General features: G+C 26.0%; 1 protein-coding gene across 3 annotated transcripts in view; it reads left to right on the top strand.

Annotated features, from left to right (window-relative positions):
• Nucleotides 1-23,717, top strand: part of LOC107452565 (minichromosome maintenance 10 homolog) — a 35,446-nt gene extending 11,729 nt beyond the window's left edge. For 2 of the 3 annotated variants that reach the window (XM_043046732.2, XM_016069058.4), the window contains exons 6-17: nucleotides 930-1,057; nucleotides 3,154-3,234; nucleotides 5,466-5,555; nucleotides 8,840-9,016; nucleotides 9,100-9,176; nucleotides 10,915-11,132; nucleotides 16,815-16,944; nucleotides 18,513-18,637; nucleotides 20,506-20,619; nucleotides 22,640-22,788; nucleotides 23,403-23,445; nucleotides 23,528-23,717. In XM_043046732.2, the coding sequence (XP_042902666.1) occupies nucleotides 930-1,057; nucleotides 3,154-3,234; nucleotides 5,466-5,555; nucleotides 8,840-9,016; nucleotides 9,100-9,176; nucleotides 10,915-11,132; nucleotides 16,815-16,944; nucleotides 18,513-18,637; nucleotides 20,506-20,619; nucleotides 22,640-22,788; nucleotides 23,403-23,445; nucleotides 23,528-23,599 (1,404 nt within the window). In that variant the 3' untranslated portion in view covers nucleotides 23,600-23,717. The remainder of the gene's footprint in view (nucleotides 1-929; nucleotides 1,058-3,153; nucleotides 3,235-5,465; nucleotides 5,556-8,839; nucleotides 9,017-9,099; nucleotides 9,177-10,914; nucleotides 11,133-16,814; nucleotides 16,945-18,512; nucleotides 18,638-20,505; nucleotides 20,620-22,639; nucleotides 22,789-23,402; nucleotides 23,446-23,527) is intronic. The other variant, XM_043046733.2, reaches the window with a different exon arrangement.
• Nucleotides 23,718-23,920: the final 203 nt, after the last annotated feature.

Here is a 23,920-nt window from a genome sequence, read left to right as displayed (position 1 = left end):
ATTTGCTTCCAACAAGAATGTTAAGTATTTGGAAACTATTTATAATTTGTTTTGTTGCAATGTAAAAATTTTTTTAAAGTTTTAGTTTGTTATGCTATTATTTTTATTTCTTAAGGATAAGCAGATTGTTACATAAAATATAAATCTACTCAACTGAAAGATCCTTAGATTTTAATAATATTTTTATTCAGTTAACATTGCAACTTAGCATTACTGTTTTTAATTTTTATTAAATTTTTGGTTGCTTTAAAATTAGTTCCTATTTTTCGCCAGAATATTTAGTAGCATTAATGTTAATTCCTAATAACTGGTTTGGCTGGAGATAATTTTGTTAAAGTTCATCATAAAAGTAAATCTGATTCATTTGCTGGTGTAGTAGCAGAATATAAAAACTTGTTATAATTATTTTAATGTTCTTTCCGAATTTTGTTATTTACTCTTTTTTTTTTTTAATATGCATGAAAAAATTTCAAATCTTAATTTCTGCACTTAATTTTACAATTCAATTTCAATGAAATCATTAAAAATGGAGTACAGGTTAGTTTCATACATTAAATTTTACAATCTGAAAGACGTTAACTTAATTAACAGTCTGAAAATATTTTATGAAAAACACGACCCAGGTTTGCAAAAATTACCTGGTACTTCTTTGGCGAACCCTGTTAATACAATTAATTATATCAGTTCTTAAATTATAATAAAATAGTGTTTTTATTATTTTTTTATTTATTGATTTTTTTACAAAGGTAAATAATTTGCATTGTCACTGGTGGCATATGTATAATCGATGATAAACAATCATACTATTTTTAATTATAATTTTTTTTAAAAAAAGAGTCCTTAATTTTTGTTTTGTTAAGAGAGTGGGAAACCTGTATATAGTCTTAAGAGATAACTGTATATTTTAAATTATTCATTTCCTTTTTTAGAAAAATGGGAACATGACTCTTTCGATTGATCATGCTGGAAAATTGATGCAAATGGGCAAATCTAAAGATTTTGGCCATTGTAAAGGCAGAAGAAAGGATGGAACCACATGTACAGTCCCTGTAAATGTGTAAGTGATTTCTGTTATTGATGTGATATTTTTTAAAATTATAAATATCATTCATGGAAATATAATTTTTAATTTTTAAAGATACACACATAAGTAACTGAGTTTCAAACAAGAATACTCAAAGGTTCTAGAAGTTTTAGCTAGTGTGCTTAAAAAGTTTATAAACATCCAGAATAGTGGCATCCCTCTTTCTGCTCTTCAGTTTGTTTATTATGACTCTTTTTTTCTTCTTCTTCATTATTGATGATACCTTCAAAACATTTGTAAATGTCAAATATTTTAAAGAATAATAAATATTGTTCTACTTCTGACTCCACTGTATTTAAAAGGTTTTCTGGCATTGTCCAGTATCGGTTGAACTCAAATTTCTAATACTGAGCAGAAAGAACAATGAAATCAATTGTGGTTACTTTTTACTACAATTGGTTCATTTGTAGTAAAAAGTAAGTTGTAAAGAAAAACTATTGTTATAATAATTAAGTGTAAAGCTTAAAACCAAATTTTCATACTCTATCTTTCTCACATTATTGGCATGTTTGTAAAAAATTTTATATTTTTTTCTCAAAGGAATTGTTAGTAATATTTTTATTCCCAAATGTTAATGCTTTTCCAGTTTGCAAAAATTTTTTTTTAAGTATTTTAACTAATATCTTCATTTTAACATATACAATCAGACCTCGATATAAAGCAGGGCTAATTGTACTCCGGAAAAAATGCGAACTTCCGGATTTTTTGCTAACAGTGATACTAAAGTTTCCGTATATCGAAGGTCCAGACGTTTAAAAAAATCATTGATCACAGAAGTTTCCGGAAATCAAATTTTAAAAGGTGGAACTTAAAAACACAGTTCATTTTATTTGTTTGTAAGGAAGAGCCAGATACTTTATAAGCTTATATTCAAGATAAATATTAATTTTTTTTATCAGTAAATGGTTATTATAATCATAAACTCAAGAAAGAAAAACATATGTGTAAATTTTAATTACTTCTTCAGGTCATTATAGGTATGTGTAAATGATATAGGTATGTGTAAAATTTTGAATATATTTTAAGTAAACTAAGAAATATTGAGAAAGAGGAAAAAAACCTTGTTTAAATTTTTTTCTAATTTTTCACTTAAAACTTTTTTTTTTTTTTTTTTTTAAACTCAAGAAATTTTCCAGAATTTTGACTTGGGCTCACAATCACCCCTGATAAGGTCACCCTAAGGGACATCGCAAAAGTGACCTTATAAGCTGGGTGACCTTTTAACCAATTCATTAGCAGTTAGTAACTAAGCACGGAAATAGTACACATTATGATTTTTTGAAAATGGTAATACAAACGAAAACGATCAGCCATAAATTAAATATTTAAGTCAATAAATTTTAACAGAATTAGTAACGAATTAAAGAAAGTTAGATTTTTAAAATTTTTTTTATTTAAAATAAAGCTGTTTACAAATTTCCTCAAAGTATACATGCATACATCTTACCTTATTTAAAATAAATCATTTATTCAGGTCTGTCTGGTTTTTGGTTTAATTTTTCGAACAATGTTTTCTAGATTTTGTAATTTCTCAAAATGTTCCTGAGCTCCCTCATGGTTTGTAAAAAAATTTCATATGTCATTTATTGCATTGAAGGCTTCCGCTTGGGTTTTTGCTACAGTCTCAGGATCACTGTCATTGTTCTCACTGTGAAACAATTTCAGAAACTTTAGCTTGTTCGTTGGTTGCAACATTTTCATGGAACTCGAGGGTGGTAATTGCCTTGTAAAGAAAATAAATAGACTTTTGTTAGAAAAGAGCTCCCCTCTCCTCAAATGATAAAAATGACCTTATGAGCGATAAGGATTTTTAAAACTTGACCATATATCCAATAATCTGTAACAAAGAATTCCTATTCAGTGAGCCGGGACTTTGGAAAAGTGACCTTCTGTGCGGGTCGGCCTTATATGCAGATGACCTTATATCGAGGTCTGACTGTATTTGGCATTATTTATTGTTGCCAAAATATTATGCTTAAATTATTTACATTTATATTTATTCCTGTTTATATACTATTGATTCCTATTTTTGTAAGTGAAAAGAATGTCATTATGTGTACTTGTTTTAGATCTCAATGTGAATACTGTGTCTTTCATGTAAAAAGAGAGTATCAGAAGTTCAGTGCCAAACGAAGCGAACTGCAAGCTTCGTAAGTTAAAATTTTTTTGTCTTTGGAATTTCAATAACTTTTCCCTATCTCTATATATGTAAAACACTTTTCTTTTGTCTAAGCAAAATTTACCATGTTTCCACTAAGAACTGCTTTTTTGATAAATATAAAGGCTCTTATTTTTACTAATTTAAAAATTCTTATTTTTAATAAATTGACATAATTTTTAGCGACTTAAATATTACATTCTTTTATGTAGTATAATGTAGTCTTAAATAATGTTTTGAAAAGTCAATGGTATTCGTTTTTTGATTTAAAAAAAATCCAATTTTAGGAATAGAAACCAGTATTTTTCCCCGATTATTATTTTTTTTTATTACAAAAAAATAAATTTAATGAAAGCTTATTGTAAATATTATATATAAATTTTGTGTTAAGACTTTTTTTTTTACAGCAACATACTTGATTGAAAATTAGATTTCTTCCACAATTTGTTCTGTAAAATATCTTGCATTCCTTTATTTATGTAATATTTTGTTTAAAATATTTCCTTAGAGGTGTTAAATATGCCGCATATTATATTTATTTTACCCCTCCTATGTTCTTGCTGAAGAAACTTCTGAATCTTAAATTTTCCAGGTTGGCATGTTTGACAATGATTCTTTGATCTTTAAATTCCTTGATTTAACTTTAGTATCCCCAATAAATAACGATACTTTATTTTAATTTCATTTTATTAATAAGTGACATAATTTTTTATGATTTGCTTCACTTCCTACCATTAATTTTTATAGTTGGTAAGATTTGTTTTTACAGAATTGCTTTTATTCTCTGTGAATTACAATTTGCACATCAGGGCTCACTGTGGAATACATAATCAATGCGATCTTCGGGACCCTCTTTAACAGAATTCTATATATGAAAAACACATCGTGAATCGCATCCCCCTAATTTAAACTTCAGATATGGTGATTCATATTCACAGGATTCTAAAATCAAACATAGTGGTTCGTTTTCTCAGGAATTAAAAATCAAGTATTGGGAATCATATTCATGCAATTTAAAGATCAAACAATAAATATTGTATCCTTGTTTCATAAAAATATTATATAATAATTCATATTTACACATTTTAAAAATTAGAGATCCCCATTCACATTGACATATTGGAAAATCAATTGTCGCGAGTCATATTCACACAGTTTTAAAATCAAACATGTTTTATATTCATGTGTTTTAAAAATCAAATATCATGATACATAATCACATAATTTTGAAATCAAACATTGTGGTTCATATTAATTTGTTTTAAAAATCAATTTTGACTGCAACAATTATATACTTCAACCTCACTTTTAATTTATAATCACTTTCTGTTTCCAAAATTAAAATTCATTTATCTCAAGCTATAAAAAATTATCTTTATTTAATTTTTTTAAATTTTATTCATGAAAGTTGGAAAAAAGTATTGTTTTGCTTTTGAAGCAGTAATTGAATTAGTAGATGGTAAATAAATTTTTTAGGAAAAAGGTTAAGAAATTTAGTTTAATTTTTTTGGAAACATAAAACTAATCTGGCTATGCTTTTTTTTTAAATTTTTTATACTTAATGGTTGTACCATGCAATGTGATTTTTTTTAGTTGGTTTATTGTAATAATAATTTAGAAGTCTGCTACATGGACGAAAAGTAACTTAATTCTTTTTCTGACTGTTTTGGCTACTATTTTTTATAAGGCTTCTGAAGCTACTATTTAAAAGGATAATGGTAGTGGAAACCCTGCATTTGTCTTGTAATTATGAGGTCTTAATATCTGTGACCACCTTGACCAAAAACTGGCTGTTGCACAAAAACTTTTTTTTTTTTTCAAATAATTATTTGGCAAGCATCATGTTATAAATAATTTTAACTAATTCTCTGTCATTAGATATTTTTTTCCTGTTTGTGATACACCACTCACTTGCTGACAGGGGGCATGTCAAGCCTGAAATAAAGAGCAACAGGGAGGATAGCTCAGCGTAATAACCCTTCTTTTACAAAAGCAAATTTTGATATTGAAGGAAAAATTAGAGATCTCACATCATGATTAAGATTTATTTGCTAAAGCTCTACAAAAGCTATTTAAACCAAATCATATCATAACTTTAACTGAAATCAAGAGAATAAATGTTTATTGCTTCCATTAGTAATTTTTTATGCTTTTATTTTTAAATTTGTTTTTTAAAGATGTCTGAAGTTTTTTTTAAATTAAAATTTTATGTCTTGCCTTAAGATATTCTGGAAGAGAGCCAAGCCTTAAAAATAAAATTTTGAAGAAACAAAATATTATCTATGGTGGACAGATGTTTACTCCAGCTGAAAAGTATGTACTTCATATTTAATTTCAAGTTTAACTAGAAAAATTTACTCTTTGATTTATTAGAATAAAATTTTATGTTTTTAATTTTAAAAACCATTTTCTTTTTATTTTTCTATTATACAAACAGGGTGTTTCAGTTTTCTGCTTTTTTCTATAATTTTAGTTTTAAAATGTTTAAGCAAATATATAAAAAAAGTAACACAATTAATTTATCTACCATACTAGTGTAATTGAAAATTTTACTATTATATTTGTGAAATATTCATGTATGCTTCATGTGTAAAAGAGAAAAAATGGTATAACAAAATATGTGGCTCCTTCAAGCTTAACTGCATTAAAAAATCTAGTTTCTACAGAAACAAATCAAATAAATTGTAATTTAAAACTAATACTTATACTAGCATTTTTATTGTGCAAATACTTTAATACAAATTAAATTTATTAACTGGCTCATTATATATATGTTGAATGTGATTGCCAAAGTAATCAGCTAAACTTTAAATGTATAATATTATGTTACTATTAGAATTGACCCCAAATTGCAAACTTAAATAAAATTTACAAAGTAAAATTAAGTAATGAAGTAGTATAGAATACTTAGTTTTTGCATTGTGTTTATCTTTTAACTAATTAGTTAATTAATTGCTACTGAACTGATTGGGTGTAATTTATTCAATGTTTAGTTTTTATTTTCAAAACATTAGAATTCTTAACAAAATTGTTTTATAACAGAAAGAGAAAGAAATTATTAGATAAATACTTTAGTTTAAGCATTTTTGGCCACAGGTGCGTAAACAGTACCTTTAAAATAAATAAAAAAAATTAAAAACACTGTTACATATATTTTGACTAGTTTTATTTTTCTGCTATTGTCAAATGTTCTGAAGATATTTTTTAAATATGAGTAATTAAATTGGAGTAAACACTTATTGTTGAGAAATTTTTAACTACTCTAGTTTCTTGACTTGAAACTGTTATTGACAAATTGAACTTTTTAAAAATGTATAATTATCTCATTTGAGATTAATCATATGTTTTTATGATAGATTAAAGTTGCAAGTTCTGAAATAAAACAAATTTCTTAAAAAAAACTAGTGTTCAACTAATTGCTTGTCCATTGATTTGGTAGATCTAGCAAATACGCACCATTTATATTTCTTACACAAAAATTTTTTGTGTCTTAATGAATGTAATTGAAGTAGTATATTTCGATGAAAATAATACAACATTTTATAAAATTTTTAGGCTTGACTTAAAATGGGTTAAAATTAAAACAATCCGAACTTTATATAAGCACTTCTTTCTATTTGAAGTCATTATTAAACAAATTTTCATTATTTTTATGTATGCTCAATGCCCAACTTAATTTTGTTTGCATATAGAATACACGTTCCTCAAATGTCTTTCATTTTAATTCATATAAGGTAGCTCTTAATCTTTTCATTAGCTATAATTTTTTCTCTGCAATACTAAATGCAATTAATTAAGAATAGTTTTACACACTACAGTACATAAATTTGCATTTTATTTCTGTTCATGTAAACTATTTCAAACTCTTAACATTTCATTTACAAATACAGTAGAGAACCATTTATCCGGTATCCAGATAACCGGGAAACCAGAAAACCGGGGTAAATTTTACTCGATTTTCCCGCCATTTTAAACTAGAACGAAAAAAGCAGAAATAGGACTCATCCTTGAAGTTGAGTAGAGGAAAATGTAAGGAAGGGGGAAATTTTTTTCCCCGTTTACCCAGAGAAACATCATTTCCTCCGTGACCTTGAAGGAAGGGAAGGGAGGACTGTTTTATTTTTTTCTTTAGGCCATCAATCAAACTCAAGGGTGTGGCATGCTGATTTCATTTTCTGCTTGATTTACGAGGGGGGTGGAGAAAATGCATTGCATGCATATCAGTGAACAGAAGACGAATGAGAAAAATATATTTATCTATTTGACTTCAATTAATAAAAATAAAATCCTTTTCTTCTGAATAAATTTTCATTCTTTGAAAGTGCGGTTTCATTTGCAAGTTTTTATTGATGTGGAATCACATCTGCTGTAATTAAATATCGTGTTTTTATCAAAAAGAAAAAAAAAAAATAGAAGGAGAATTGTTTATTAACTTAAACATAGGATTATTTTATGAAGCAGATTACAGTTTTGTTTTTCTGATTCCACTACGTTTGATTTTTTTTCTTTTCGCGATAAATTTCGCACTCAATAAATTAATTCTTTTTATTCATAAATTTTATCATTAGGTTTTTTTTTTTTATAAATTCCATTGATCTTGCCTTGTTCCAGGTTTTAATATTTATGCTAGTGCCGTTTTTTAACTATCGTTTCGGTTCGATAATTTTCAAGTGTTTTTATTTAGATTAATAAGTTTTCCTTTTATTTTATCGTTTCTCCCCGTATAATTAGGTATGAAATATATTGCGTTATTTAATCATTCGTTTTGTTTATATTATTTAATTTAGGAATTGTAATTATTTTTAGAAAATAAATATGAGAATTTTGTTTTTTTTTAAACTTGATTTTCTTGTCTAAACTTGCAAATTTTTTTATTCTTTTAAATGTTATACTTCTACCATTTTTTTTTCTTTTTAAAGTTAGGAGTACCTTTCTTTTTTCTCTTACTTTATGCATTACACTTTTTCCTTGTACTTCGGGTTTGATAAAACATCGATTAACGACACTTTTTGGTCGATCCAGAAAACCAGGAAATTCAGATATCCGGGATAGCGATGGTCCCGAGCATCCGGGATAATTGGTTCTCTACTGTACTTCTTAAACGAATATTCTTCATTATGTTTCATTTCTTTTTCACTTTCAAACTTGTTTCATGTGGAAAAATTGTATTAAAAATAAGTTTAGCAATATAAAATGTATATATGCAACTGACCGTGTCTACTTTAATGCAGTTTTAAATATGAAGACGAAGAGGACAAAATTTTTTATTTTATTTAATTTTTACCTCAGCTAAGTATGCAAGTATTGATAGTTTATCTTCATCATCATTATATATTGCTTAATATATTTGCATTTGACAAATAATGTGCAATCAAAACTCATAGAATTTCTTAGGATTTGAAGATTTTGTATTTTGACTGCCTCTTTCATGTGAATTTGTTTGAGACATGTCATATTAAAAAAAATGAAGTTTGAGCTTCCCCCTCCCCTTTTTTATTTATTTTTTTCGCTCATTTTCACATTTTAGTGGTATTTTGCATTTATTTTATCAAATTTTTACGATTTTAAAAAAATATGTATTTATGTATAAATTGCAGAAGTAAGAGGACCACTAAGCAAATATCTTCAAAAGACAAACTTACTCTTATGAATCTTGGTTTAAAGAGAAAAGCAGAGGTAATTGAGTCAGAAGGAAAAAATAAAGGAATAAAAAAGTTAACTGAACTTTATGGTCCCGAAATCTTGTCAACTGCAGAAAAAAATTCAGAATTCATGTGAGCATTACTTCATTGTACCAAGCTTTTTATCATTCTTATTATTATTATAAAAATAGCAATATTTTTTAAATTATTTTCAGAAACAATCAATTAGCATTACCAACAGTAGGATCAAGAAATCTACTACAGCATATCATCAAAGAAAAGGCCAAAAAAGGTTTGATTCTAATTTCTCAGACTTCTAAGCATATTTTTATTTGATAGGAATAAATGATACAAACAGCACAACTTCTAATTACAATTTGATAAAGAGCAGTCTGAATTATTGTTTACAAAAAAGAGAGGCATGTTTCTGTGATAATTTCCATTTCCTTGTTTTATTTACTAAGTTTAAACTTTAAAAAACACAATGAAAAATAAGCAAATTTATCTGATAAAGCTTGGCATAGCATTTAGCAGATTTTATTCAAAAATTCAATCATTTAGATTTAGAACAGGAAAAAAAAACAGAATTTAAAATTATTAATGATGATACATACTGAGTTGGCAATTAAATTTCCAAATTTTTTTAATGTTTGAAAAGTTTCTTTTTAGTAAAATTAAACAATTAATATATAGTGAAATAATTAATAAATATATTCTCAATTAATTACAACTTCTTTCCAACGTTCTACAAGATTTTCAATCCCTTATTGGTAGAAATCATTTAGTTTCGACTAAAAGCATTAAACTCAACTGAGAAACCACAATTTTTCATTTTTAAGTTTTGGCATACCAATCATGAGTGATTCTTTGAGCTATCTTCTTTTTCCTTATAGCCCTTGGATGTTCTTTGAGCTATATCACCGTCTATCATCTTTTCCAGCTCTAAAGCCCTTGCTGGGCTTTGGCTTTCTCATAGTCGATCTACATGCACTCTTTCTCTTACCTGATTTCTTTTTCCAGTTTTTTTATTTTCAATTTTGCTGAAACATATAATGACATGCAGTTTTCAAGTTTTATTTTTTATTAAATCACTGTCAGTATTTATCGTCTAAATGGTCTGTATTTATTTCCTAAAGTGACATACCATCATATCAAAGAATACCTGTTCCCCCCCTCCTAATGACCTAATATTCAATCGAAAATCTGGTTTATCCTATGTTGGACAAACATTGATGAAGACGTACAAAGAACAAAAATATTGTATTTTCAATCAAAAAAACATTCATAGAACTTTTTACTCTTACTTTGCCTATGCAATACCTACATTGGCGAATCAGCAATGTATAAAGTATGATTATTTCATATTTTTTATCATTATGATCATGATTTATTAGAAATTGATTTTTTGGTGTAGGTTAATTGAAAATTATTTTTTGGTGTTGTAAGTAGATTCCTGTTTTATTTTGCTTTCCTTAATAAGAAATGCCAAAATTTTTAGTAATAGCAGGGATAATAACCCAGCAGTAATGTGTTGACCACTTCCTCGTATTCTAAACACTAGTGTTAATTGGACGTTATAAATAATGTTTAAATAAGCCAATTAAGTAAAATTTGTGTTCTTATAAAAAATGAATTTATTGAGAAAAGAATATTTCCTTAATCAAGATTTCCTTGAGATGATTGTTAACTCAATGATTTAATTTTAAAAATAATGCTCAATGTCTTTTTCTGTAATTCTCATATTTTGTACTTTACTTAAAGAGCCTTTGTCTGTGTATACAATGCCAAAGTAAAGTACTTAACAATTCTTATATTTCATACTTTTACCTAAAAGTCCCAGGCATTGTATATAATGGCTGCATTATCTACATAGCCAGCTATGCTTATATTACATTATGCCAGCTTATATTACATTATTTTAAATGTGAAATTAATTATTTTATAAACGGAATTTTTTTATTATTTAAGTTTAAACTTAAGTGGTGAATTACAAAAGTTTATATTTATTCCTTCATTTAATGGATTTACAGAAGGAGAAAATGTTAAAGAAGTAACAACTAAGGATTTGTTAAAAATGAGAGATAGTTATAAAAATATTCGAAGCCCCAATCAAAGACAAAATGATAGTATGATTATGAAAAATCTTGTTCCGGAACTTGGAAGAGGATTACAACCTGGGCAGTCTGTTAGTTTAGATTTTTCCTTATCAAAGAGACCTAAGTTTTGTTCTGTACAAGATCTTGCAAAGGTATGTATTCATGTCTTATTTTGATTCAAAATAAATTCTATACTGTTATTTCCTTTATAATATTGTGCATTTTATTTCAATTATTAATTTATTTATTTAATTTAAGATTATTTTTTATCTCTTTTTATTATCCTCACTGCGTCACTTGCCGACACCTAATGCTATTCTAGTGATTATCACAGACTGTTATGAAGTCTGTAGAGAGCGTGTTAAAAGTAATCTAAATGTACTAGTAAAATAATATTTTGGAAGCAAATATGTATACTTCTTGCTTGTATGATAATATTTTGACTTGCTTACTTTTTCGTAGTTAACGAACTATTAGGAAAGTAAAATGAAGTGTGTATTTTGTATTACATGGTGTTACTATTATCATATTGCAGTTACTATTTATCTTCAGATTTATTTTCCTTTCTCTTTAAATTTTTAACATTGTTGAGAGAAAAATGTCATAAATAGGCTTGTTTCAACATTTTTATTAACTCTCAATTTTAAATTTCTCTATGAACTGCTTGACTATTTAACCTAGTTACTTTTGCTTGCAGCAGTTTTTGTTCTCTATGTCATCCAACAGAAAACTGCCGAAGAGCAGATAAACTTTTGTTTTAATCAGCAAATGACTCAATAGTTAAAGTACTTAGAAAATGTACTTTTTTTATGTTTCTTTTTTCATTTGTTGAAATTAAATTATTGTCTAGCATCCTTAGAAACATAATTTTCCAAAAGAATATTACATAAAGAAAGCAAAATGACTTGTCTTCTAGATAAATTTAATAAAATGCTGCTTTAAAAATTGGAAGTTATTCATACTTTTATCAAATCATTAGCTTCCAAAAATGCGAAACAAAGGATCAGAAGGAAATTCTTTAGTAATTAGTGTCTTATTTTTGCATATATTATCAGGGATGAGATTCTTCCGCGGATTCGCGGATTTCCGCTTTTTCTCAGATTTTTCCATTTTTTCCGCTAATTTCAGCTGAAATTTTTTTTTTGCACAAGTTAAAATATTTTATGAGGAATTTAATTTTCCGCGGAGCGAAATTATTGAAGTCCTCATTCCTCCCTCTGAAGTTTCTCTAAAAATCATTTCCTTGGGATGAAACTGGTTGACCTTTATACAGGGATGAGATTTTTTTCGCTTTTGTCTCTCGAATTTCAGCCTTTTTATCAAAATCTCAGATTCTCTAAAAGTTTCGTTTTTTTTTTATTCATTTATAAATATCCCATTTTTTAAAAAAAAAAAATTCAGCGGTTGAAGTCAAATTATTATATTTATTTACGATTTTCAAAGAAAAACAGAAAATTCAAACTACGTCCTAGCTGCTAATCCTTCCGCATGTCTAATTATATTAGCTATTTTCTCCGATTTCACGCACAGAAAATAAGATTTTCCGTATTTTTTATCCGTCAGCGGGATAGCTCGTATTTTCGTAATTTAGACGTCGCTGCTTCTTGTATTCTGGAGTGAAAGCAAACAAAAAAAGCGAAAAAAAAAAGAGGTGGATTTGCGGTGAAAATATTTATTTGCTCATTCAATTAATCTTGTAAATTTTTATTTATTGTGTAAACAAAAAACAATTCAAACAAGCCTTTTAGAAATCCCAAGTCCAGACTCTGCAAATATCTCGATTTTTATTCACGCGATTTTAATATCAATCATCGATTTTCGTATTTACCTGATTTAAAAGTTGCGCATTGCAATTCTTATTTACGCTTTTTAAATATCGTACATTATGACTCGTATTTACGAGATTTAAAAATCTAATATCGTGTTTTGTATTTTTGCATTTTTAAAATCGCGATTTTATTATCAAACATCGATTTTCGTATTTACCTGATTTAAAAGTTGAACGTTGCGATTCTTATTCAGGCCATTTAAATATTGTACATTGCGATTCTTATTTACGAGATTTAAAAAACCAATATCGCGATTTGTATTTACGAGCTTTTAAAACCCTATGTAGCTACGCGAGCTTAAAATCCAATGTCGTGATTCGTTTTTGCGGTTGTAATATCGCGCGATTTTAAAATTATGCATCTTGATCTAAAAATTACGCATCATGATTTGTATTTTCGCATTTTTTAAATTCGATGTAGAGTTTCATATTCACGTGATTTAAAAGCCTCATATCGGGATTTATAATCACATGGATTACAAGTTTAAACAAAAATTTGACAAAAAAAGTGCGATTTATATATATATATATATATATATTCTTGGATTTCCTCTTTTTTACTTTCTGACTACTCTCATCCCTGTAATAATATGTAAAAAAAGCAAGCTGTAAGGAATTACTATTATTAAATAATTTATGATATAACTTGTTGTTTTATACTCTGATTCTGTTGCAAATATTAAATTGTAATGTGTATATGTTATGTGGAAACTATAACTTTCTCTTGTGAACAATAATCTTTCTGAACAATTAAACTAAATGAATCAATGAAAATAAAATTTGGTTAACAAAATAAGTCAAACTGTTGCAAATTTAACCTTAACTGTTGCAAATTTAACCTACTTGACTCTACCTTAGTCTTAGGATCAAAACTTTTTATTTATTAAAAGTGTGTGTTTTTTTTATATATATATATACTTAAATTAGCTATCTGGTTGCTATCTAGACAAATGCAATGATGTTTATGGCAGCTATTTTTAAATTATTTTTAGTGCAGAATATCATAACGCTAAATTCAAGAAGATATAACCTATATCTTATAAGTTTTAATGGTTTTATGTACAAGAAGTACAATTTTTGACTTGCATTTATTTAAGAATATAATAAAACTGCTATCTAAGGAAATTAAGTATTTTTTTCAAGCTGAATCAGATGTTGCAAATGCTATGCAACAGAACTAAAATTTTATAAGTATCAAGAATTCTTGAATATAAAAAGTACTTTTTTGACTTGTATTTATTTATTATCATTGTTATTTTCTTTTAAACTAGTTATTAAATTGAGTTGATTTTATTCAATTAAGCATAAAAAAATACACAAAAACAATACTTTACTTGTTTTGATCGCTATATGATAACAATGTTAAAAGTGTAAATAGATATTAAAATACTAATAAAAAATAAATAAACTATTTTATAAATAATTTTAAAAAAATTACTAGCTTTAAAATCTGTCAGAAACAATACTTTACATATCTAGATATCTATTTCAGAAAAAGATACTAGTCAAAGTTTCTTGTCAACTTGTAATCTTGTCAACTAGTCAACTTGTAAATAAAATGCTTACTACTTCTAAACTATCAGTCCTTTCCTCAAATTTGATCTCATTGCCTTTCAGTATAAAAAGTTAATTGAAAGCAATTTTTTAAAGACAGCATAAACTTTACATCTGTCTATACCTTATTTCTCTAAAACCTGAAGTGTGAGGTCATGTAATTTTTTACTTCCAACTTAGGAGAAAGGTGTTTAGCAGTTTTCTTTGAGTAGAACTTTTTTTTTTTGATAGTCAGATTTTAAAATATATATTTTTCCCCTGTACAATATCTAAACCAACAAATTAAATTTAGGTTGTATTCATAAATTTAAATTTTTGATTCAAAAAAGAAACATATAGTGACAAAACAGAAACATATAAAAATGAATTAATGCAAATCAAGTTTGTATGAAAAAAGCAATAAGTGTCCGTTCTATTGTGACCATAAAATTTACCAGATCTTTGACAAATCAAAATATTTAAGGGAATTTTATTTAAATAGACATATTGTTTTGGTATCTTATATATCAAAACATTGCTTCTTCAAGCAAAACTGCCTAATGGTATCTATTAAGTCTATTTAGTCTAATATAAATAAAATACTATTAGCAAGTAATGTATATTATTTAAGATCATTTGTATGCAGCAGGGTTTGTTGATTTAAATCAGCTTGATTTAAATCACGATTTAAATCAAATGATTTTCTTAAAAAATCATTGATTTAAATCAATTATTTCTTTTTAAATGCATATATTGATTTTAAAAGTTAAAAATCAGTGTTTTAAATTATTGATACTTCTATTATTTTGTTTTCTTAGTTTTATTTATTTTAAATAAATTGTTGCATTAATTAATTTTAGTTAAGGAAATTATTTTCGTTCTTGGTGTTTCTTAAATCCCAACACATTTGAAATTACATTTTTAAAAATGTTTTGATTCTTGAGATTGAAAGTACAGATTAAAGTAAACATTTAATGCTGTCTTAATATAGACTTGCATAACTGTAGAAAGTAATAAATAAGCATGATTTTTTCAAAAAATGATGCAAATAATGTTAATTAAAATTCCACCTTTTGAATGAAAAAGCGTGGAATTAAAATCTACATGATATTTTATTGGTGGAAAATGTATATTTCTGAGGCTTGAGGTTATATTAAAAAGAAATTACCCTAATATGCCAAAAATAGAAAAAGAAAAAAAAAGGGGGCTGATGAATTCAGATGTTTTTTTCCTAATATAGTGTCATTCTTCCCTTTCAAACTCTATCAAAGTCTATTTGATGCAGTAGGGTTATTAACTGGTATTTTTTTCTTATAATATGTTTACAGTATGTTTGACATTATCTGATTTTCTATAAAGAAATTTTGTGGAAAAAAATTCCAATGAGTACATAGAATTAAAAAAAATTTTTTTTTAGCTTAACTTATCTATTTTGATATAGAATTAAAAATAATTATTTTAATATAAAAATATTGAGTTAAATATTTATTTATTTTTCGAGGAATGTCTACATTTATAAACACAATCTGTTACATTTATTTGTCATTTTAAAAATCAAGAGAAAAAAAACACAATTTCAAATTAAAATTATGGTTTACTAATTGAAACTTAGTAATAATAGTTAGCAGTACCTTCACAAATTCAACTTTAGGAAAAACGGTAGAATAATTTAACGAAATACTTTTTTCTTAAAATTTTATTTTTGTGTCTGGTAAGAAACAATAAATCCATATTTTTACCATATTTGTGTTGATTTTTTGATATGATTTTTAATTTTCACAAATTATGTCTAAATTTTCACAAAGTAGGTATACCTCACAGAAAAACCTAGACAGACCCCTGAAGTATTCTTTAAATTTTCTATTTCATCTAATCTTTAAATTTCAATTATGCATTTATTTCAGAATGGTTGCTATGTATTCAAAGCTATGTATTGTAATGAAAAATTATTTTAGTAAGTTAGAGCTTCTAAAATATTGTTATAATATAGTTTTAATATTAATTTAATTTTGATTAAACATTTACAAAGTTTTTTTAATCATAAATGAAAGTTCTTACAGTGTATTTGAATAAAAATCAAAAAAATCTGATTTAAATCAACGAAATCACGAACCCTGGTATGCAGTAATAACACCTTATTAAGGTGATGCTACAATGAAAACATTTTCCCATTTGTAATTGTATTATTTTTAATATTGTTGACCATGTAAAAAAATTATACTGTCAGTAATTTTTTTCTTGTAAATGGATATATAAAAATAAATTTTAATTCTTATTTTCAAAATGTTTTTTGAACCATACTAAAATAATCTACACCACTTCTTCAAATAAAGTTAAATCATTATCTGATTTATCAAAGTGTAGAATTTTTGAAAATAGGAGTTTTAAATAACTTCATTGACAATGTATTGAACTTTTATTTAGCATTCATTTTTAGGCAAAGACTTTATTTGATCTTTTTTATACATTCCAGTTGAAAGCTATCCAAAAAATTCAAGACAAAGGACCAATAAAGCGTCAAGATCCAAATTCTGTAAAAACTTCAGCTGATATCTCAATGAAGGTCCAAGCTGCCTTAAATAAAAGCATTGATGAACACAATGGTAAAATGTTTAGCGATAATAGAGTTTAATTTATGTCATTATGAACTTATGCATAGTCTATGCAAATATTTTTAGATCACTTTTATTTAAGTTTTCATATATTCCATTATTCTTTTACAACATTTCACTTCATTTTCTTGAGATTATATATTACTACCAATCATAAAGATACCTGATAACTCTAGTAAACAAAAATTGGAATTTAAAACAAAATTACTCAATGGTGACCCTAGAAAAATTTTAGACAAAAAAAATTTAATTCACAGTTGATAAGTTTACTTTCCAATTTTGTCAATTCTTCATTCTGAATTATGGAAAATCTATTTAATTAAATTATATATATTTAAAAAAAATAGGATTTACTTAATGCTTTTGAGACTAAAGCAACAAAAAAGTAAATATAGCACAAATGTAAGTACACAAATGGACATGCAATAATTTCTGTGTTGTGTTCTGTTGTTCGAAAAGGTTCTAAACAATACTGGTGAATAGGGAAGCTAGATAATGGGGCAAGATGATGAAAATAATGAAAGATTTAGGAAGAAAAGTGAAACGGATTTTTTTCTAAATGGCGTAATTCGAAGCTTTTTCCAAAATGCAAGAAATTCGCGAATTTTGAAATTGATTTATAAAATGCGCGAATTTCTCGCGGTAATCATTTTTTAATGCGAGAAAAGAAAATAGTATGCGAGATTCTCGCGTTCTCGCGCTGTAGTGAAAACACTGAAATTATGATTATTCTATATGGGACAAAATTTAAAAAATATAAAATATTTACTATTCAGATTTTATTGGTAGTTAGTATGCAATTTAATAGGAAATAATGCTTTTGAGTACTTATAATCTGAAATAGCTTTAGGAAATTTAGAATTAAGTATTATTTCTTTATTATTATTATTAAAAATGAGCTCTTTTATGCTAAATTTTTACATTTTTAAATTTTTAAATTTTTACATTAGCTAAATTTTTACATTTTTATTTATAATAATAAATTATTGGGAAAAACACTTAATGCTGCTTTTTGCATATTTCTATCTAAATTATGCAACATTTGAAAGCAGTCAAAATTTTTTAAGTGAATTCATATTATTTACTCCAACAATTATTAAAGTAACCTTATAAAATTATCAAGATTGCTTTAGCTCTTATTTTTTGTGGTTATTAAATTAAAATATACAAAAAACTAATGTGTTAATTAGTAACACAAAATGGATAGCAAATGTTGTTAATTGATTGAATGGATATCAAATTAAATAATTTTCTCCGACCATGCAGCCATTTGGAAGGCTAGGTGGACAAAAAGAGGCATCATTTGCTATATCTAACTATGTATGTTATATTTAAATTCAGTCAAACTATGATCCTAGCAAAGTAAACTTAGAAATACTTTTCTGTTTTTTCTCATACTCCCATTCTTAATCTCGGATGATTATAATGCTATGAACTCCTGTCCACCCTCTAAATTTTTGAATGTTCACTGTACAACAAAGAACTCTCATTCCAAATTCATCCCCTATCATCTACTTTATTGCAAACAAATTCTTATTTTTTTATGTGTATTTTTGTAGATTATGTTGGGGATGATGAAGAAATTGATATACCAAAGAGCCAACTTGGTGAAATTGACATAAATTCTGAAAAAATAAAAGCAATATTGAATCGAAAATCTAGTCATGCATATGAAGTAGAAGTGGTAAGATATGTCCATTTAAAATTGTTTTAAAACGTTTACAGTTTATTAGTTATATGAGGTTATTACTGGCCTCTCAACAATAGTGATACTATTTTTTTTTAACATTTTCTTTACTATTGGTTACTACCTAGACCTCAGAGATTTAAAACACAGAATTTTTGTGAAATTTTTATTTTATTTTTTACAATTACAGCATTGTATTAATTTTTTCTTGTTCTGCATATTGTGATGCTGCATTAAAAGCACAACTATCTAAAATTAACATATCAAAGTTTTCAGATTTTTTTTTTTTTAAAGTTAACTCAAAAATTTCAAAATCTCTATTTCTTTCAATTGTATTAAAAGCTCGTTCAGAATTCTGCTAAGTAGCACAAACTTTTTTTTTAGCATGTTTCAATTAGTTTTCCATAAATTAAATATACTTATTTTTTAGTTTGAGCTTTTAATAGTTTATGATAAAAAAATACTTTTTGCAAACTGCAAATCTTTATCCCCTTTTATCTTTAATAAATAAGATTGAAGCTATATTAAAATACAAAAAATGCAACTTAATAAAAAAATTTCCCTTACCTTCTTTTTCCTGGACTTAAGAGATGTTGAAAAATTGGTTTTATTTATTTAGTTAAAAAAAAAAAAAAAAATATGTCTGAAAAGGAACAAAAAAAATTTACACTAAGAAAAATGAAGCTATCATAAAGCAAAACTAAAAGAGTTTTTTGTAACCATAATAAAGTAATAACTGTAGTACTCATGTCTATTCAGGATAACTTATATAACAAGATAATTATAATTCATAATTCTCATTCTTTTCATAATTTTCACAATTTATGAAAAGTGCTTTTACTCCAATTGTAATTAAGGAGGATTGGTAAAAATTGTGAATATTTAAAAAGAAATCACAAATAAAAAATTTTTTTTCAAATCATCAATTTTAAAACTCAAACAATTAATGTTTCCTACTAAAATTTTTAATATTAATTATTACAAACCAATTGCTAAATAAATAAAAACTCCATTATTTTTTATCAAACTCAATACCCTTATTGTATTGTAAAGCAAAGTAGCAAATTTATCAGTTAGATATTAAATACAGTGTTGATTAAATTTGAGCAGATAACATTAATTTACTAAATAACTTTTGACAGAGAGCAGACCTTTCTTCATAATTTTACTTAACTTAAAAACTAAATGGGTGCAATTAAAATTTTATTTGATAGTAAAACCACAATTTATTTTAGTTACAAGAGGCAGTTAAAGAAAATTACAATGTAAAAATTATTAATCATTCTTATCTGCATTAAGCCCCTTTTAGTTGTTCCCTATTCGTTGTAAAACCCTAGTTAACAAAAAAAATTAAACCGCACTTCTCAAACTTAAGAATGTATCTATAATACTTTATTTTTAAGAAAAATTGTTTAACTTTTATCGTTAATTCTTCTTAATTAAATGCTGAAATTGTTTCTGAATTTTAAATATGAAACCAAACATATTGTTATTTGTTACAAGGTAGTATAAAGCAATTTTCACAAAATCTTAAGTACACAGCTAAAACATTTTAAATGCAACTTAATTTAATATAATTCTATTTGCTAGTTAATGTTTTGATTCTAAATTATTGCTGCTTAATCCTTTGTATTTTACTAAATTTTCCTTATATAAATCATTTGTTTGTGTGTGTGTTTTTTTAAATTTATAATTCAACAAATTTAAAGAAATTAAATTACAATAAGGTACAGTATGGCCTATATTACTTTTATAGTATGAAAATTATGAATACTTATCGTAATTTAAATTATTTTTCTCATTAACATGTAAAAAAACATTTGCTTCATGAAAATAATTAGCTTCTTATATTCCCTATAATTTAGGCAGAAATTGAGAAACAAGAAAGTTACTTTAGTGCTTTAGAAAAAAAGGAGCAAATGGAGGAAAAAATGGCATCAACTACAGAAGTTGTTTGTGATGTTGTCTCATGTAAACAAGTAAGTCTTTATATATATCTTTTCATAGTTGTCCTACAATATGCAAAATAAATCTTTAAAATTTAATTTTAACTATTTTTGGTACCCTGCAACGTCAATATACTTTATTTAAATTAGGGGTGATCAGTGCATGTTCAGCAGGCCACAAAAATGCTAATATTTTCATGTCCCCCAAAATTATGTCGTTCAGTTTAACACTCATCATAGTTTAAAAACTGGAAAACATAACAATTATTTTATAAGATATTTATTAGTGCTTAATTTGTCGCTAATGCTTATAAAACGATTAATGAATAATTCTGTAAAATATTTCATGCAACATAATAATCGTGTAACGTTTCTATAGCATAAAAAGCTTTAACTAATGTTTTTATGTTATTTCTTTATATAAATTCTCCTTAAATTCTATTCAAAATTAAAAACACTTTCTCACATTTTATTATTCCCATCTTCCCTGCCTATATTTAGATTCAAGTATGCAAGAATTAACATGTTAAGTTTTTCCCTTTACTAAGTATGAGAACCATATTATTCCTTTGTCCTATTTAATAGACCAATTGTATTTACTAAGGTTTCCTCTTTTCCATGAGACATGACATTTCATAGGTACAAACTTGTGTTTCTTCATCTTAGATAAAAACTCAAGTACGTCGATTTTGGAGTTCGATTCGAAGCTTGTGAATCTCAAAATGGTGAAATAGAGACTGTTTACAATACATTTGTTTTCCCAGCTTGTCATACTTTCCCTGCTTACATTATCCTGCTTGCTACTTAGCCATGTCATGTAGATATATTAAATACAAGAAAGAGTTGAAGAAAATCAGATTAATGATTAAAAATTGGCAGTACTTTCTTAAATAACTTAAAGCTGCCATTTATCAAAAATTATAGGAAGTTAATGGAATAATTGAAGATAGTTGCCATACATCATTTAAAGATGAATTGAAGACACTATGAGCTGTTTGGCAATGCCATTATTTTGAAAAATTTTATTAAAAGTTTTAATTTTTACACCATCAATTTTACTCTACAGTTTCTAGTTATTTATTTCCATTAAGTTCAACATATGATAACACCTTAGATATTATTTTAAATGATTTTGTTTAAAAAATACTAAATTTCCTTAAATGTTAAATTGAGGTCTTGTCAAACAGGCAAAATCAGGCAGTACAAAATTTTACTGGCTAGGCTGCGACAAAATCCCATGAAGCATGGATGTAGTGCCTCAACCAAAAAGGATGGCATATGAAGCTTTTAGCATTGTAGTGAAACATGATTTAAGTTTTATTAGTGATATTTTTTCTAAAATCAAATCACTTTAAATTATTTAGTAAACGTTACGAAAATATTAAATTCTAAATTACTTATATTCCTTTGTTTTGAAATCCTTGTATAGTTTACAATGTTGAAAAGTCATAATGTTAATTTTATATTAGCAGCCAATATATCCATAAAAAAACGTCTATCAAACTTTTTTTTTCTTCATTATTTTAATTTATTCCTGACATTATCGAACTAAGTAAGATAAAATTAAGCACTAGCATAATTCAGAGAGAAATTAATAATTTAATGTCAATTTTTTTTCTTTTGCATTAAATAAAATTTACTTTTCGAACTTAAGGGCTTAAACGTTTTTCAAGTAAAAATATAACTTTTATCACAACGTAAGAACAGAACTATTTGTCAATCCGTTCTATTATATAGCCATTTAAATTATTTCTATGGTTGGAGATTTTAACATCACAGTATAATCATGTCTTATCAGTTTCAAACATTACAAGAATGCATAAATTAAATTATTCAATGTTAGTTTTATTTCATATTTAAACAAAATCTATCCATCTGTTATCTCTCTTCTGCTAAGGAATTTCTTAAACAATATTGCGCTATGTCACACATGGGATTCTCAAATTTAATGATGTGACCTTGCGCAAAACTTGAAATCCTCTTGTTTAAAAGTGCAATTCAATTTTATTTTGAATAAAAAATTTTAATTAAATTTTTTTTCTTTCTTTATTAGTGCAAATATACAGCTCATCATGCTACAGATAGGTGCAAAGATCGAAGACATCCTTTGAAACGCCACAAAGCGATTAAAAGATTTTTTGTTTGTAAGGACTGCAAAAATAGAAGTTGTTGCTTCACAAAATTACCTAAACGACCATGCCGGTAAATATTTAAAACAATTAGATTTATAGTTTGTCTACGGCAAGAACTCCCCCGCCACAAAGTCTGAGGTCGTCTGCTGCTATGAAAACAAGAATTGCTTATTTCAGGGAGGGTAGCTTCTCTTCACTTTAGGGCTTACACAATAGATCAAAGAAAAATATTCCCTTTTTTTGCCAACCCCACAACCCTACTTGAAATGGTTATACCTCGTTACCATAGTCACCGCCACGAGTCCAGACGAATGGCTAGGGGTGTTCTTACTTTAGAAAAACTATGGTTGATTTATGATTGTTTAGATTTAGTTGAATATGATATGGTATAATAATTATTTACTGTTGCTATAAATCAAAATATATTTGTTAATTTTTGAAATCACTAAAATATACTTATTTTTTCTTTAACTTAAAAAAGCTTTTTTGCGTCTCATTAAACCATTACATTAATTATCATGTTTTTATTATCTATTTAGATAGAAAGTATTTAAACTAAGTAAAATGAATGGTGATAAAAAAATTTTTTTTAACCTGTTCTTAATAAAAAAAATTTTAGTGAAGTATACAATTATAAAACAAAAAAAAAATTTATCTCATTAATAATTTCTTAAAAATTTATAGGAATTGTGGTGGATCCAACTATGAGCGTACTAGCATGATAAAAGTATGTTTTTCTTTGATATATTTGAATCATAATTTCAATTAAAAAGTTTTACATTATGCTAACTAATTTTATGCTCTTACAGTTACGAGCTGGGCCCAAATTGGATTCTGAAACATTGAAGATTCGTGGAGATGAAATAAAATTTTTAAATTGATTCCTAAAGCTTTTTATAAAAGTATTTTATTGGCTATCATATGTATATATTTTTAACTTATTTTGTATTTTAAAACCAGAATGTCCTGTTTTCTAAGAAATAAATATATTTTTATCAAGCTTTTATCCCATTAAAGAAGTTATCATATAAATTATTGTCATGGAGGAGTAACAGTTTCATATTTTAAAAGATTCAGAAAAGCCTTTGAAAAAGTTTATTTAATTTACTTTTTATATTTAAAATATTTTTCTCTTTATATTTTAACTGCTGCTTAGCCTAAAAATTATAAACGTTAACATAAAGTTAATTTCATTTAAATAC

This window comes from Parasteatoda tepidariorum, chromosome 2, assembly GCF_043381705.1.
Source record: "Parasteatoda tepidariorum isolate YZ-2023 chromosome 2, CAS_Ptep_4.0, whole genome shotgun sequence".
Lineage (NCBI taxonomy): Eukaryota > Metazoa > Arthropoda > Arachnida > Araneae > Theridiidae > Parasteatoda > Parasteatoda tepidariorum.
Note: the sequence above shows the minus strand (reverse complement) of the source record. Positions and strands in the feature narration are given on the sequence as shown.